Genomic DNA, 17,896 nt, shown 5'->3' with positions numbered 1-17,896 from the left:
TGAGCAGACTTAGTTGTTTTAAGTCTTTAAAACTTTGCCATATGAAAGTAAAAGTCCAAGACCAGATTATTTTTCTTGTGGCCACAAATGCTGACTTCCTGTGCCTTGTTCAGGTGCCTTGTTCAGAGTGCCATTGTAACCTTGGGATAAAAATATGTGTGCATTTTATTAAAGTTTCAGCATTTAATGTCAGTGTCCTTTAAAACATCACTGACATATTAACCTATCAGGAACGCAGCCTCTTTCCCCTACACTCAATATGATTGCATCCTAATCTATCCAGAGTGATATAAGCCAACCTTGAGAGAAACATTAGCATAAAATTACTATAATATTTTTTAAATGAATGTATATCTGAATATCCATATGCATACATAAACACAGAAAAAGTGTAAAATACAAGTAACCTCAGGAGGCACTGAGAAGTGGGGAGTGAGAAAGTATGTTTCTAAAAACTTTTCTATTACCTGAGTTATTGCAGTGGGAATTTTATCATATTTTTATAAGCCTATATGTTAGGTTATTTAACCAGAAAAAGGCTGAGTATTATTAATTTTTAATTTTTTCTCTTTACTCTCCTGTATTTTCTAATTTTCCTATAATACAAAAAATTGCTTTAGTTATGAGAAAAAATCATGTTAAATGTCCCCATTTTACTATTTGCAATGAGTGAAAAATAACTGTTTTAAAACCAGATCAAGGATGTAGCTGAGAACAAATGCCCACTGGTGCTTGGGCAACAAAGTTCTGTTTTTTTGGCGTGCGGGAACACCAGTATTCCTTTATGCAAGGAACCGTGGACATCTTAGCACACACTGTTCTGAAGCATTTAATTACTAAGAGGCTGGGCCAAGGCAGGATTCCAGAAATCCAGAGATCCACAATAAATTATAAAATGCCTCGTGAGAACCAGCTCAGAGAAATATTTTTAAAGATCTTTTTAAGGCATACATTGAGTATTTTATAACATTTCAGCAGAAGTGTAAATTTGTTTACAAACCACCAGACTATTACGAGGCGCCACAGGAAGCAAGGCATGAGGAATCCCATGAGGGCCAAGTCCTTTTTCCCTAGTACCGTCACTGTCTACGTTCCTGAGCTGATCTTGACACAACTCCATTCTCAATTTGCACACTATTCAACAGAGCCACCCCCCCCCCACTTTTTGCCCTAATGGCGTGGATCTGCTTATGGTCTTTAGGAGGTTAGGATAGGAAACTGCTGGAAACTTTGCAAATGTTGCCTGTTCACTCTCTTGTTACTTTGGTGGCACTTAGCCACCAAACAGCCTATGGTTTACTTCTGTTTGCTCTCCTCCCCTCCTCTTCTTGACAGTATACTCCATGCAGGGATGGGGCAGTTGTGTTCCCTGCCATATGCTTGGCACCTGCCATACCACTCAGCCACAGTAGAAGCTCCACATGCATCTGCTGAACAAATAAATGTTGATGCAATGAGTGAATCAACATGCCTTCTGCCAACTCTTCCTGCCTGAGTTCAAGACCTCAGCCCGCCACTTTACTAGCTTGGGCCATGTTCTTACCACCAAGTGAAAGCTTACTGAAGACAAGGATTTTTGTCTGCTTTGTTCTAGCTGTATCACTAGAGTTTGGAATACAACTTTTTTAAGTATTTGTTCAAAGGGTAAATGTTGAATGAGTGAATGAATGAATGAATGAATGAATACAATTTCAGGAAGTAGCTATAGTCAGGATCCCAATTCTGCAAGGCTAAGTGTCATTCAGGCATTCATCTACCATAATCCAGTTCTATTCTAACCTAATCTTGAGTCTAGAGGAGGAAGAGGTATGGAAGAGTGAGCAGAGCAATGACCCAGAAGTCAGAGGGCTTCAAGTGAACATTCATGACAGTGTCAATAGGGAACTCAATTCTTTGGCTCTGGTAATCTTATTTCTCTGTTGAAGAAGCAGGACTACATGATCTTGGGAGTCCCTTTCCACTACAAACCCCAGGATTGTCATAACCCACTAGAGGTCCCTCAGAGTGTGCCTGGAGGTGTGGAGAAGGAGGGAGTTTGTCTGGATCGTGGGGGGTTTCCTGTCTAGCCACAACCTGTACAGAGGGTTTCCTGGGTGTCCAGGAAAAATCCTGACATTTGACCACTGCTAACTTGATTAAGCGATGTAACTGCATTTCAGATGCAGAGGAAGAGTTCAGACTAAATAAAGGTTCAAATTTCTATTTTGGGGGCAAATGTGTGTCGTACATACAAAATTAGAACTGGCCCAGTTGCAAGACATTAAATTCAACAGTTTTTATAAAAATGGAAAAGATATCAATAGTTTCTATTATGGGTCAGGCCCAGTCATACTTTCTATATATCTATATTCAAGATCTACACCTCATACATTATATTCATCTCACAGATGAGGAAATTGAGACTTTAAGACACAAACTAATGAATACAGCTGAACCAATCAACTAAGATTTACTAAGAACCTATAATGTGACCAGGAATGAGGAAAAAAACAAAAGCATAATGAAAATTGGTTCATACACTGTAGCAGCTTCCTGTTCTTTTGAGAAAATAAGGCATACATATAAAGTAAGCTCTAAGAAGGCCCATGTAGACACAGACAAACAAGCTATTGATGTGTAGTATAGACCAAAGCATAAAGGAGTGAGGAGTGTTAAGAACAAGGAATGGGACTATCTCTTATTGGATCCATATCCTCAAACCTACCAAGTTCCTGGCACAAAGCAGCTGCTCAAAACCTATTTAATTGGTTGAGTGCCTACTGAGCATCAGGCATTATACGAAGTGTCAGGAATACAGAAATGTGTACGATGCGGTCTCTGACATCAAGAAACTCATATGGGCTGGAACTGCTGCAGAAAACGTTAAGGATACAGCTGAGCCTCTGAGAAGGGAGAAAATGCAGGTGGGAGTAGATAAAGTAGGAAGAATGGGAACAAAGGCACTGGCCCAGGAATAAAAACAATATTGTGGGTGATTATAGGGAGTGAGTGGGACACTGAGTGGGCTTTATCTCCCCAAGCAGAGAATTTATGTGGGAAGTTGTAAGAAAAACATTGATGGATTAAGGAAAACCTAATGACTAGGAAGGTTGATATAGGAAACAACAGACTAACACTGTTTTAATTCTGAGAATGGACCCCATAGCAGGTATTTATGGGGCAGCTAATTTGAGTAGTGGAAATAAACTAGCTGGCTCACGGCAGCACAATTTATTATGAGGATCATTAAGGAACTATTTCACTACACGCCATTCTCTCTGATTACCATAGCTTCCTCAGCCATTTTTATTATCAGTATAGGCCTTAGGGAAGTTCATAAAATTTATAATATAGAAGGCATTAGGGGAAAGAAAAATGAGATTTACTAGGCATTTTCTTAGGGTTTTTTTTTTTTTTTTTTTTGAGAGAGGAAGCGTGCGTGGAGGAGGGGCAGAGGAAGAGAAAGAATCGTAAGCAGCCTTATGCTCAGCAGCACGGAGCCTAATGGGGGCTTGATCTCATGACCCTGGGATCATAACCTGAGCTAAAGGCAAGAGTCAGATGCTTAAATGACTAAGCCACTGAGGTGTTCTTCTTAGGTTTTTCTTAATAGCAATGAGTATGAATATGACTGAATATTAACAATGGTGTTCTACAAATTATGTAAATTAGAATATGTTAAGCTGCTTTGGGGAGGCAAAAGAAGTTATTAAAGAATACTTAGGTGGCTGGGAAATGCTGGAAAGAAAATGCTCCACTCAGACCCAGGGAAGCCAGCTAACAGATAATAAGGGGGGAAAGGACAGTTGCATTTCAAAGTAATTTCGATATGATGAAACTGTTTTAATGAGTATAATTTTACTCCCATGTTGCAGAGAGAGGCCTTTAGTTTATTATAATGAAATGTGTTCAAGATAGAAGATATTGTATTATATATACTATAAATAAAAATAAATAGTTTGGGGGAAATCATGGTAAGATTCTTCCCTTCCAATAGTTCTGTTTTCAAGAAATAAGAAATAAATGCATCACCAGATGACCCTGAAAATCACAGACACAGTAGAAAGTCATCTAGACATAAATTCAGCCAAACCCTTCAGAGCGTTAAGCTGACATTCTTTTGTTAGTCTAACGTAGTTGAAATGTGTGTAAGATTTGGAGTCAGGCCATTCTAGACCCAAATCCTAATTTTCTTACTAATTGTCTGTGCGATCCTGCCAACTCTGCCCAATCTCCTGAACCTGCAGTGTCCACATTATAAAATCAAAATAAGAATTACTATAAATAGGGTTGTTGTAAGGATAAAATTAAACTAACATGATGCATACAGACTGTTTAACACAGTGTTTTGTGGCCCAAAGTGTGGGTGATATTAATATTAGATAGTTATTATTACTGATACTTCTAGTGTTACTATTATTAGTTTACTGAAACAGGAATATGCTGGATTGAAACAGAACACCTATATTTGGGTCCCAAATCAGTTATTATTAAGGATCTCAATTTCCTCACCTATAAATGGCAATACTATGCTGACAATAATATCTGTTTTGTCTAAATCACAAGATTATGGGAAGCTTCAAAGGTAATGTATGTGCAAACTATAAACTGTCAAAAATATCCCCTTTCCTCTAGAGTAAGTATATACATAAATGAAAGAAACTCAAGTTCAAGATCATTTGCCTGTACTTAATGCACCAGGAATGTAATACTTCTCACTCTATTAGCATAAAGGGAAAATGACAGTCTTTCAGTAATGAGGGCCTATTGTGAGACTGGGTCTTTAAGAGTTGTGTTAACATATAATATTACTTCCATGAATGTGAATCTTGTAAACATCTAGTAGTATATAATCTACTCAATTTTAAAACTTGACCTTCTATTCAGAAAATGTGAACATAATCAAATGAATAACTAATAAACTCCCTCTACCAAGATTAATATGGAAACAAATACACTTCTAAAAAGTAATTATAAAACTGGGATGCAGTTAGGAAAAAGACAAAATTCCCTAAATTTCTGGACAGCACCTAATTGATTTGGGAAAAATGTCAAGAATTAATTTTACATTTTGCACTTGAGTTGTCAGAAGTCTGAGATTCTAAAGTGACAAGTGTTGCTGTAATAGAAGGCCTGTCGGTAGCTCAGTGATGTATTTGTGGATGGATGGATGGATGGATGGGAGGGGGATGGAAACTGTAACTCTCATTTTCACTAATTTATCCCCCATTCTTATCCTTGGACGTGAGCCAGGTGAGAATCATTCCCAACAGATAGAAGAAAGAGATTGAATTTAAATATCCTCCACCTATATCTACTGTTTTGTGATTTTTAAGAGCAATGATTTGGGTTAGAGCAAACTCAGCCTCAGGAAACCACAACAAGTAAACTGTAAAGAGAATTAAAATATATTTTTTTCTGCTCAGAATTAGTGTTACATATGATTCCTTGATGATTTCTTTGCTCTGTTCTTCCCTCTCCCTGGAATTCTAGACCATGAGCAGGACATCATAGAGATTGGGGTAGAATCAAAGTGGGCACTCCAGCCAATACTGTGCAAGCATTGTCATGAGAGATGATTAAATGAAAAGAAGTGGACTGGGACTGGAGCACAAGGAGGGCTTTGGTCTTGAGACTGGAAAACAAAAGAAGGCTTAAGAAGGGATTCAAGATGTGCACGGTATGACTCCCCTCCCCTCGCCCCGTTATTTACACAGCACTGGGCGTACATGAAATAGGATTCCACAGGATAGGGTCATGTGTCATTTTTCTACGTGGTAATCAACTAACATTCTCTACTTCTTCTTTCTATCTGTAGTAATTATGCTTATCTGATCTATTTCAGTGTAAATCCCCTTCAAAATGGTAAAGCATAGAATAATGTATTGAAAAGAGTAAGTTCTGGGGTGCCTGGGTGGTTCAGTGGGTTAAAGCCTCTGCTTTCGGCTCAGGTCATGATCCCAGGGTCCTGGGATCAAGCCCCACAAGGGACTCTCTGCCTAGCAGGGAGACTGCTTCCCTTCCTCTCTCTCTCTGTCTGCCTCTCTGCCTACCTGTGATCTGTCAAATAAATAAATAAAATCTTAAAAAAAAAAAAAAAGAAAAGAAAAGAGTAAGTTCCAAAGAGGAATTCAAGAGAGAAGAGGCCATATATCTGTGTTTGCTGAAAAGAAAGGCTTAGCTAGCCTCAGAGAATGTGGCGGTTTAACAGTTTGTGTTTTTTTTTTTTTTTGGAAGTGGTTCAAAGATCTGTTTTGTCTCTCTGACTTTTGACACTGAGGATGAATGTCTAAAATGTTTACAAGAGTCACGAGCTAAGTTTTTATTTGGGAAATAAAAAGGTAACAGAACAGAAAGAATATGAGCAAAAGGATGTACTGATCTCTATAATTCTGGGATAAATAAACACCATTCCTTGGAAAACAGTTTTTTAAAAAGGAAAAAGTTCTCCCTCAACTAGGACACGGAAAGGATGCTGGAGCTCTCAACTACTTACAGTTGTAAACAGTGTGGGTGGGAAAGAGGCAGTAAAGAACAGCTAGACCCTATGAAGTTTCAACAAGAGAAGTGGGCGTCTAACAAATAATAAAAAATGCATGACACAGCTACGAAAATAGGCATGCGTATCTATAGGAAATAGATGGTGCAGTAAAGGAGAGGTAATCTGCACAGAGGTGTGCAGAAGCAAATCAACTACTCAACAAGAAGGAAATGCCACCCAAATACGCTATACCAACATTTGCTTGAAAAAACAAAACAAACAAAACCCACACTTCGCACCAAACTCTCCCAATGAACAGGCTGAGAGGGAAGCAGCAGCCTCGCTGGGACTGAAGGCATAAAGGGGCAGAAAGTTGTTTCAGTGGAAGCTCAGACTCCCACATGATGAGAGGCACCTGCTTCTTCCTTCCACCTAGGGCTGAGTGAAAAGGGCAAGGCTCTGGAGGTTGGGAAGAAACAGCAGCCCCCCTCAGGTAACCGTTCCTTCAGAGCTCAGGGAGTCTGCAGTCTCTGAAGGGCTTGAACAGGAGTGCCTCTGCCTGCAGCATGGTCTTTAAAACACCCGCTTCTCGCTTCTCTGACCAGCCAGTGTCTGGTCTCTCACTATTTCCTGAGTGTCAGATTTTTCTATGTTTATAATTCCTGCCATAGGTTAAAACATATAAAAAACAAGGTTGCATTTGCAGCTCCCTAGAAAACAGTAACATGTAAATGAAAACTGGAAATTGTTGCTTCCAGCGGTAAGTTCACATTTAAGAACCAAAGGATCACGTGTTACCAATGAATCAACAGGGAAACTGTTCCGAGTTAGAAGAAATCACATCGGAGGGGCACCTGGATTAACAAGGACAAGGCAGATATCAGGCAGGACAGGAAATCCTGGTAGGATGGAGCGGACGCTGTACTCCACGTCCTAAAGAGTCCATCTCTGAAACCATCCCACAGAACAAAGATGTTTTCAAGGCAAAAGCGAATCTTAGGGAATTTTATAGATGAGATGCGCTTTCTTATTGCTCATGTGTAACATGTACATCTAGAAAGACGTGAATCTAAACTTTTGAAAACAAAGACATAAAAAGTATTTTTTTAAATGAAGACTAAACCTTAGATGAATCCCATGAGCCAGTGAACAACCATTTCAAAGAAACACAAGGAACTAGGTATTATTATTAAAAATGTTGTTCTTTTACTCTTCTACATGGTTCACTTTCCGGTTTACATTTTCAAAAGTTCCTTACCTGGGCTGACTGTTCACCATTTCATGTTTTCCATTGAAGTTCAAGCCACAGATGTTCTTCGGTTTCGAATGTGAAGAGTCGGGTTCCAAATTTGCCTGTGTTTGTTCTCTCAGACGATCATGAAGAGTTGCCTCCTTTTTCAGGTTCATGTCTGAATACGGGCAGCCAAAAGCACTGGTTTGTATAAAAACGAGCGTACAGTTGTCAGTTTACAGCAGTTGACCGGGAATCTACCACCACAGAGACAGACTGACATCCAAATTTTAAGAACTGGAGGGAGGCCTTCTTCTTCCACTGAGGACACCCTAATAAGCTTCCTTTAATACTGCCCTTCAAAGAACTCTCAAGTTCCAGATCACAACACTGGTTCCAGAGAATGAAAGGTATAGTCATCTGCTATACACATCCAGTTTTTACTATTTTAGAAACCTAAACATCTAAGAATAATGTAATAATGTGCTTCTGGGAGAGCAATGGAAATGTTATGTAAACACTTGATTCAAAGTTTGTATCTTCTGATATGTATGCCCTGATTTGATTACCTACATCACCAGATACTATGGGCCATGAAAAATATTCACCATTATCAGAAAATAGTATGCTTTTCTTTCTCAACGTTCATGTATCTAGAAATACTGTATCTGTATTTCTGCTTAATCCTCCTGAAACCTGCTAGAAAGTGTTGTGTTTGAATGTGAAGGAACACCTGAGATGAAAGGCAGAGACCAGAGAAAAGACTGAATCCTCCATCTTGGATGTTTGGAGCCTAACTGGCAATGAGCTACTAGGACACATGATCTGATTCTTTCTACAGACTGGTAGTCTCCATCGGATTTCTGTGCCTGCATCCCTGTCCCCAAAGAAGCCCCAAACCTCTGCTGTTTCTTAGAGGAGTGAGGGAACCACTCTCAGGGAAAGCCCAGGGGTGATGGTCAGCTGCAGGCAACCCCAGGGGAAAGTATTTCATTCTCAAGCTTCTGTTTCTCTCCAGTTACATGGGAAAATCAGATTCAGCTCCAAGGGGTGCTGGGACCATGACAAATCTCGCACACACACACACACACACACACACACACACCCCAACACAGTAGTTGTTATTATTATCATAGTGTTATCATCCTCTCCATCTAGAGAAGCAGAGAGTCAAATGCATCGGTATCTAGGCAGTCTGGTCTTTTTGAGGAATTTGCTTCCAATTTACTGTATATTTGCTGACATATGATGCATAATAAATTCTTTTTGGATGCATGAACATTTTCTTTTTTTAAATTTTAATGGCATGATAAAATCAGGGACCAATGCAGTTCATCCTTTATTTTATTTTATTTTTTTAAGATTTTATTTATCTGACAGAGATAGAGAGATCACAAGTAGGCAGAGCAGCAGGCGGAGGTGGTGGTGGAGAGCAGGCTCCCCACTGAGCAGAGAGCCCAATGCGGGGCTTGATCCCAGGACCCGAGATCATGACCTGAGCCAAGGGTGGAGGCTTTATCCACTGAGCCACCCAAGTGCCCCCTTCCTTTATTTTCAAGCAGATGGAGTTTTCCAAGGACAGCCCATATACAATCTAACCCCAGAAGGTCTTTAGTATTAACCTATATCTAGAATTGATCTTCTGGATGACATCAGCCTGCCCAACAAGACAGAGTGAATCTGAGCGGGCAGTAGAGAGGATAAGCAGCCTTTGCTACACACAAGAGAGTCCTCTCTATATGCATGTTCAGTAATCTGTAATACTTGGTGCTGATTTATTGGTTTATTCAGTTACTGATTCAATAATCCATTAGCTGAGCATCTGCTACATCATAAGAATTTTAGAGAAACCCAGTGAAGAAGTTAACATATATTTATAAATATAATTTATAATAATAAAACCAAAAAAGCTATCACTACTGAGTGTGTACTAGATGACCACTAAAAATCAAGATTTAACATAAATTATTTCTACATTTATTACTAAATACTCAGATAATATTAATAAAGTTATTGTGCGGGTAAGAAAACAGTCACACACAGGATAAGCCACCTTCCCAAAGTTGCTTGGCACTTTCTTGTGAAGCCTCAAAATAGATCACTTAATAATTAGCACCATGTGAGGTTTTTCACATCACCGAAAGAAGAAACAGGAAAGAAGTGTGGTATAATTCTTGTGCAAAGAGAAGCCGAGGCAGGTGTTTACAGGGGAGAACAGCACCCTGTTCGCTGTGACTAATGGCTAGAGTATGCCCGCAGCCACTACAGTCCTGTGTGAGAAGCTAAGATGTGATAAAGAACTTTTTCCAATAACAGCACAGAGGCAGTAACTGTTGAAGCTGCAGCATACAAGATCTAAGGGAAATTCTAGAAAGAACTCTCTGCAGATAAAAGTTGAAAGCATGAGGCTATCCTAAGAGAAACTAGGAAGTGTTTATTTCAAGCACAAATAAGTTTTCATTAAGATACTATGATTCAGAAGCTCTGCTATCCATCTAATACATATTCTCAAATTGAGACTTTTAAATGACGTATTAAGGTAATGAATTTTCTTAATTTCGCATCATCCCCCAACCTGATTCGTGCTGCACGGCACTGATGCTCTGTCCCCCAGCCTTATTCGTCCAGCAGTGTAGACAGCAGTCACAGACGCTCCTGTTCGGGACTTGCTTCAGTGGAAAGAAATGTGGGTTCCCTCAAACTTCACTCATCAGTCAGTCCCTCTAATCATTTTGTCCCTTGCCTGTTGCTTCCTAATTCCATTCCAGCCCCTCCGTGTCTCCAGAGGTGAGGAATGGAACACCGGGAGTGTCGTCAGGGTGCCACACATCCTGATTCCACCAGGCAGGCCCGGTGACACCCCACCTCCAGGCTACAGGGATCAGAATGAAGTGTGAAGTGCAAAAGAACATATTAAATGGCAAAACCAGGTGTGGCCTGCTATGGTGAAGAACTCGAAAGATGATGGTGATGGGACACGGAAGTACAAGAGAAGAGGGGATGTTAACATCTCAGCTAGAGCAGTCTGCACCCTTTCCAACCTGCTATTGTGCCATGAACCCATTTCCGTACTGCGACACCATGCTTACTTGTGCTCTTTGGAGAGAACACAGTTGTGTGAATGATACGGGATCCCTGGCTTTGGCCTGCCTTTCTGCAAATGCAGAACCTTACTCATGTGCTTGTGCGTGTGTCTACAGTTAAAAACCCACTGAGTTGATTGTCCTGGGTGTGTGTGATAAAAACTTTTATTTTTTTAAAAAAGTATTTCTTTTTTTGAAAGATTGTATTTATTTAATTGAGAGGGAGAGTGAGAGAGAGCAGGAGCAGGGGGATCAGCAGAGGGAGAGGGAGAAGCAGACTCCCACTGAACAGGAAGTCCAATGTGGGACTTGTTTCCAGACCCATGTTTCAAGACCCATGACAAAGCTTTTTAAAACTTATTGTGGTTTAGTTAAATATTGAGGAGGAAAGGAGATTCTGAAGATAAAGTCTCATTAGAAAACTGTTGACATAAGCTGAAATTTCTATAGCCTAACGCTCTGTCGGTCAAGGCAAAATGTCAGCTTCTGACTGATGGGAAAGTAGTACATTCAAATTTGAGCTCATTAGGACCATGATAGCAGGTGTAGAAACTGCGGGCTGAGGGGGAAGCCCTGAGCAGCAGTATTGTGTGGAAGATGCGGCTTCTTTGACCGAGCGGACTATTTTCCTGGCCTTCCTTAGTGAAGGGGGTGTTTGCTATGTGCAGGAAAAGGAAGAAGAGAGAGCAGAAACTAGTCAGTTGACCCATATGAAAGTGTAGTTTCTTTTTTTTTTTTTAAGGTTTTATTTATTTATTTGACAGACAGAGATCACAAGTAGGCAGAGAGGCAGGCAGAGAGAGAGAGGGAAGCAGGCTCCCCACTGAGCAGAGAGCCTGATGTGAGGCTCGATCCCAGACTCTGGGATCATGACCTGAGACGAAGGCAGAGGCTTTAACCCACTAAGCCACCCAGGCACCCCAAAAGTGTAGTTTCTAAAAGACAAAGGCAGTCAACTATCTGAATTTCATATGGTTTGACCAAATAGTTGGTAAAGAAGAGCTACAAGCTCACCAATAGCACCAAGGCATATGAACAGAAGGTAAACACTAAGCAAAGCAAAAAGTACCAGATAGTTGCAGACAAGTTTTTAAAAGGATCTTCTAACAGATCTAAAACCGTGGTCCTAACAGTCTTCTTCATAAATAGAAACATAAAAATGATGACAATTAAAAAATACTAGTTTTAGGACACCTGGGTGGCTTAGTCAGTTGAGCGTCTGCCTTTGGTTCAGGTCATGGTCCAGGGTCCTGGGGTCGAGCCCTGCATCTGGCTCCCTGCTCAGCGGGAAGCCTGCTTCTCCCTCTGCCTGCCGCTCCCTCTACTTGTTCTCTCTCTCCTTCTAACAAATAAATAAATAAAATCTTTAAAAATAAAATAAAATAAAATAACTAGTTTTGCTTTTCAGATTATTTAAGCATAATATTAATATCTGAGAATAAACAGAAAAGTAAATTAAATTTTATCAGTATACATGTTTTTTTCTTTAGGAAAACGTCCTGTACTCCTTTTAAGAGGAGCATTCCTGACTGCCTTCGAGCTGCAATGGTGGAGGGCTAGACGCAGCACAACCTGGCAGCTGAGGCTGAATCGCTGCTTTGTGTGTCCTGCCCAGGAGGGCCCTCAGCCTTTGAATTTTCCTTCCTTTTGTGCACAGGTTGGTGAGTTTCCTGACATTCCCAGGACCAATACTGATCCGAGGCCAAAGATAATTTGCTAAACCCTGTTGTTCATTGTAGGGTTCAAAGGTTCCCACCGGAAGCAGTGTCCAGTGCTGACAGCTGTGCTCATGCTCTGTTCATGAGTCTAGGCAGTCTCGTGGGCTCCAAATCTCCTAAAGAGGCACATGCCTCTGTCCTTGCTCTTAAATGCCTTGTCTGCTGCCACACTTAGAATTTGGGGGCCCTACTGGGACAGAAGTCCTATGTTCCCATTTTCTTCTCAATTCCTTCCCAGGACAGGATTTCTGCATCTCAACCCCAACCCAGAAGTGGGGCTGCACTTGGCAGATATCACCTGGCCAGTCCTTTACGTGCTCCTCATCCTGAGTTATTCTCTATTACTGAGTTTTGCTCTCTAACTGGGGTCCCTACCTGCATCATGGATTCTCGCATCTGGCCCCAATTCTGAGTCTAGATGATGACTGCTAATCACCAACTCCGGTTCTGCTTGTTCTACTAGATCATCATCTTGTATCAACCGTGTGTTCATCTTCTCATACCCAAGCTGCAGATTTGGTTCTTGCTTCTCTGACTACCCTGTTCTGCTGAAAATAATGGGCCATGCTCCACAAGATCCTAGGCGGTGGCCAGTTTGGGCCCTAAGGTTATAACTGAGTTGTCTCGACTTACATATTGGTAGCTTCCCAACCAGTGTCCCACTGCACCCTCAGGGCAGCCAGGAGGGGCCAGAGTCCCAGGTCAGTCCTTCCAGCCTTGAGCAGCCTCCTCTAAGCTCTAAATTCCTTCTCATTCCCAAGTACTGATTATCATTTTCTCTCTGTGGCATGACATGAAAATGTTGGGAAGCATGACAAATTTCAGCAAAATAGCAAAAATGAAATAGCCCCTTCAGTGCTGTACGCCCAGACATAAATAAACACCAACAACACAGAGGTCAGCAGTATTTCAGGAAGAGTGTCAAATCACTGACAATCTTTCTCCAATCCTGAAAAGTGAAGTTGCCAGAAACAGACAATAGCTCCCAGGAGAAGCCCTTCTCTAGGTATAAGCCCTCAGCTAGGCAAAATTAGAGACAGTTCTCTAATGCAACTAACCTACCCCTTGACGAGGCCTACTGTGTTTTAGATTTTAGTCTCAATTATCTTATAAGCCAACTATATTCTCAATTTCCTACCATGACCTAGAAAAGATGACATAGATAAATCATATCTGAGCAGGGAGACTAAATTCTAAGTCTCTTCATCTATCTTCAAAAGACAAAGAATTACTTGTGGGACTGGGTGGAGACGTCCTATTTGGAAGCATTCATGGAAGAGATGGTCTAAGGGGTCTGCCTCCCCAAAACAACAGGCAGCGGGAAGGCTCTCAATGGCCGCCACCGTCAGATCCTATGAGAGGCCTCAAAGGAGGCGCAGAGAAAGGGGGGTCAGCGAGGAAATGGGAAGGAGCTAGAAAAATAAATGCTTCCTGTCTTGCGATTCAGCCTTGGGCCCTGAGGCGACAAGAGCCATCCTGGGACAGGTGCCTCTCATCACACGCGGGTCACGTAGAAAGAGCAACACCTCCCCGCCCCGCCCCTCACTGTTTCCCAGTCCACTCAGTACGGTTTGTTCTCACTGTTATTTGACTTTATGAAAATAAGCTATTCCTGAGGCACCTGGGTGGCTCAGTGGGTTAAGCTGCTGCCTTCATCTCAGGTCATCATCTCAGGGTCCTGGGATCGAGCCCCGCATCGGTCTCTCAGCTAGGCAGGGAGCCTGCTTCCCCCTCTCTCTCTGCCTGCCTCTCTCCCTACTTGTGATCTCTCTCTGTCAAATAAATAAAATTTAAAAATCTTAAAAATAAAAAAGAAAAGAAGCTACTCCTTTTCAGTCTTTAATACGTAGGTAGTCTAAACTTGCACAGCGTAAGAATGAAATGAACATCTTTTATTCTCTCTCTTTTTAAAAAGATTTTATTTATTCATTTGACAGAGAGAGATCACAAGTAGGCAGAGGCAGGCAGAGAGAGAGGGGGAAGCAGGCTCCCTGCCGAGCAGAGAACCCGATGGGGGGCTCGATCCCAGGACCCTGAGATTATGACCTGAGCTGAAGGCAGAAGCTTAACACACTGAGCCACCCAGGTGCCCCAAACATCTTTTATTCTTAAGAAAATACTGATATTTTGGCCAAATGGCACTGAAAAGCATGATAAATGATGAAATGCATTTGTTGAAATTATGGAATATGTCTAATAGTCTCTACAGAAACTTTTAAAAGCTAATGACTTAAATTGTTGATGATTTTGTTTCTATGAGGATGAAAGGCAGGCACAAATACTCAGGATATTCATCACTACCGCTGACCAAATCAACTAAGTAATTTCTCAAGGCCAGAAAAAAAAAGGAACAAGTACAAATGACATATGTTAGAATATAGACCAGGGAGAAAGAAACAACATTGTCTAATATCAACTGAGGAGGTAACACAATTTCTATTATATTGTTCTCCAACACAGAGAGAGGCAAAAATCAACTGGTATAGCTATGAGATTCTAAGGTCTTAAAGCTAATTTTCTTCAAATTCAGGTGGTTTTAAAATGAAGTTGCCCCACTACAATACAATACAATACAATACAATACAATGTAATACAATGTAATGCAATACAATACAGTAAAATAAAATGAATTTGCCCAGGATAACTTAGGGGTAAATTTTCTCTGATTCTGACTAGTTTTTTGCCCAGAAAATAGATGATACCATCACTTAATTGTCATTAAAAGTATTAGCAAATTGAATGCACATAGTAAGCAAAAAGTATAAATATTTAAAACAAAAGTTTCATAAGTAGAGTTAAAAGAAATTGACAGCTACAGAACTCAGAGTTCAAAAGGTTGGATAAAATACATTTTGTTCTAAAAACACATTTCTGCGGGGGTAATGCAGCTCTGAAGTCAGGCTAGATATTATGAACTTGCTAAAATGGGCAGTTAGGAAGTTGAAAGAGAATTACTACACCCATGGAGCACTGTAATCGGTTTAGTTGAGTGCCAAGAAGCACAGATTTAAGAATCAGAGGAAACTGGATTCAAGTTTCCAGCGTCACAACCTCGGGCAAGCTATTCAATCTCTTTTTCTTTTTCACTTCATCTATAAAATGGTGATGACACCTTTCTTACAGGGATTTTTGTGAAAACCAAATGAGTCAAATCAAGCGAGCTCCTGGTATCATGCCTAACCCAAATTTAATGCTCGTGAATTTTTAATTTTTAAAGGTCTATTCTGATGCAAAATATAATAATAATGATCCAATTTATTATATTTTAAGTTCTATAATTTTTATTTGGTTCTTCATTGCTTAGAGCAACTTATTGAGGTATGGCTGACACATAAAAAGCTATACATATTTCAAGTAAACAACACGAGCCATTTGGGATAAGTAAGTATACATCTGTGAAACCATCACCACCAACAGGGCCATAAATATACACATCACCTCCCAAACTCCTCCTGCCACATTTAGTATGTGTTTATTTTTCAGTGGTAGGAACATTTAATGTAAGACCTACTCTGTTAGAAAATGTTAAGTGTACGTAACAGTATTGGCTATAGGCACTGTGCTTTGTATAGTAGATCTGCAGGATTGATCTTGCCTAACTGAACTTTGTACCTTTTAACCTTTCACCTCTCCATTTCCCCTACCCACCAGCCTTCAGCATCCACCATTCTACTCTCTGCTTTTATGAGGCTATTTTAGATTCCACATAAAAGCAGCATCAAACCATATTAGTCTGGCTTATTTTAGTTGGTATAATGACCTCCAGGTCCATTCATGTTGTAAATGGCAGACTAATTTTCTGTTGTATGTACATGTCACATTTTTTCAATCCATTCATCCATTGATGGACACTCGGATTGTTTCCTATATCCTAGCTATTGCAAATAATGTTGTAATGAGCAAGGGAGTGCAGGTATCTCTGATTCTGATTTCAGTTCCTTTGGATAGACATCCGATTCTGATTTCAATTCCTTTGGATACACACCTGAAGGGAGATTGTGGGGTAATATGGCAGTATTGTTTTTAATTTTTTGTGGAAATTCCATACCATTTTCTATTGGGGCTGCACCATTTCACATTTGTACAACAATGTACAAGGATTCCCACTTCTCATTCTCATCAATACTTGTTATTTAATTTTTATTAAAGTCATCCTTATTGACGTGAGGTGATACATCATTGCAGTTTTAATCTGCATGTCTCTGATGATAAGTGATGTTGAGCACTTTTCATGCACCTGTTGGCCTTCTCTGAGTCCTCTTTGGAGAAATGTCTATTCAGGTCCTTTATTTTTAAATTGGGTTATTTTTGTGTGTGTGTGATTAAGTAGTATGAATTCCTTACACATTTTGAATATTAATCCTTATCAGATATGTATGGTTTGCAAATACTTTCTCCTATGAAAGCTGTGCTTTCGTTCATTTGTGGTTCCTTTGCTGTGCAGAAGCTGTTTGATTTTATGTAATCCCATTTGCTTATTTTTGCTTCTTTTGCTTGTGTTATTAGTATCACATCCAAAAGATCATTGCCAAGACAAATGTCAAAGAACTTTTTACCCATGTTTTCTTCTAGGAGTTTTAAAGTTTCAAGCCTTACATTTAGGTTTCTAATTCATTTTGAGTTGATTTTTGTGTATGGTGTAAGAGTTCAGTTTCATTCTACATGTAGATATCCAATTTTCCCAATGCCATGTCTTGAAGAGACAATCCTTTCTCCATTATGTAATCTTGGCACCCCTGTCAAAGATTAGCTGACCATATATATGTCGGTTTATCTCTGGGCTCTATTCTGTTCCATTACTCTGTGTCTGCTTTTATCCCAGTGGCATACTGTCTTGATTACTGTTTTAATGGTATTATAGTATAATTGGAAGTCAGGAAGAGTGTACTGTGTACAGCTTTGTTATTCTTGCTCAGGAGTGTTTTGGCTATTCAGGGTGTTTTTAGTTCCATATGAAATTTAGGATTTTTTCTATTCCTTTGAAAAATTATATTAGAATTTTGATAGGGATTGCATTGAATTTGTAAATAGCTCAGAGCAGTATGGATATTCTAGCAAAATTAATTCTTCTAATCCATGAACATGGGATATCTTTCCATTTATTTATATCTTCTTTAATTTCTTTAATTAGTGTTTTATCATTTTCATTATACATATCTTTCACCTCAGTGGTTAAATTTATCCCTAAGTACCTTATCCTTTTTGATGCTGTTGTGATGTCTTCTTAATTCCTTTTTCAGATAGTTCATCATTAGTATATAGAAACAGTTTTTTCAGTGTAGTTTTTAGGTTTTTCCATAGGTAAGATCATGTCAACTGCAAAAAGAGATAATTTTACTTCTTCATTTCTGATTTTTAAAAAAGATTTATTTATTTATTTGACAGACAGAGATCACAAGTAGGC

General features: G+C 39.8%; 1 protein-coding gene across 5 annotated transcripts in view; it reads right to left on the bottom strand.

The window, feature by feature from the left end:
• The window catches only part of L3MBTL4 (L3MBTL histone methyl-lysine binding protein 4), a 437,886-nt gene that overhangs the window by 108,071 nt on the left and 311,919 nt on the right, over nucleotides 1-17,896 (bottom strand). For all 5 annotated transcript variants that reach the window (XM_004742737.3, XM_045065387.1, XM_004742736.2 and 2 more), the window contains one exon: nucleotides 7,719-7,892. In XM_004742737.3, the coding sequence (XP_004742794.1) occupies nucleotides 7,719-7,892 (174 nt within the window). The remainder of the gene's footprint in view (nucleotides 1-7,718; nucleotides 7,893-17,896) is intronic.

The sequence above is a fragment of the Mustela putorius genome, unplaced genomic scaffold, assembly GCF_011764305.1.
Source record: "Mustela putorius furo isolate JIRA1106 unplaced genomic scaffold, ASM1176430v1.1 tig00003858_pilon_pilon_pilon, whole genome shotgun sequence".
NCBI classification, from domain to species: domain Eukaryota; kingdom Metazoa; phylum Chordata; class Mammalia; order Carnivora; family Mustelidae; genus Mustela; species Mustela putorius.
This window is presented reverse-complemented; position numbering and strand designations above follow the sequence as displayed.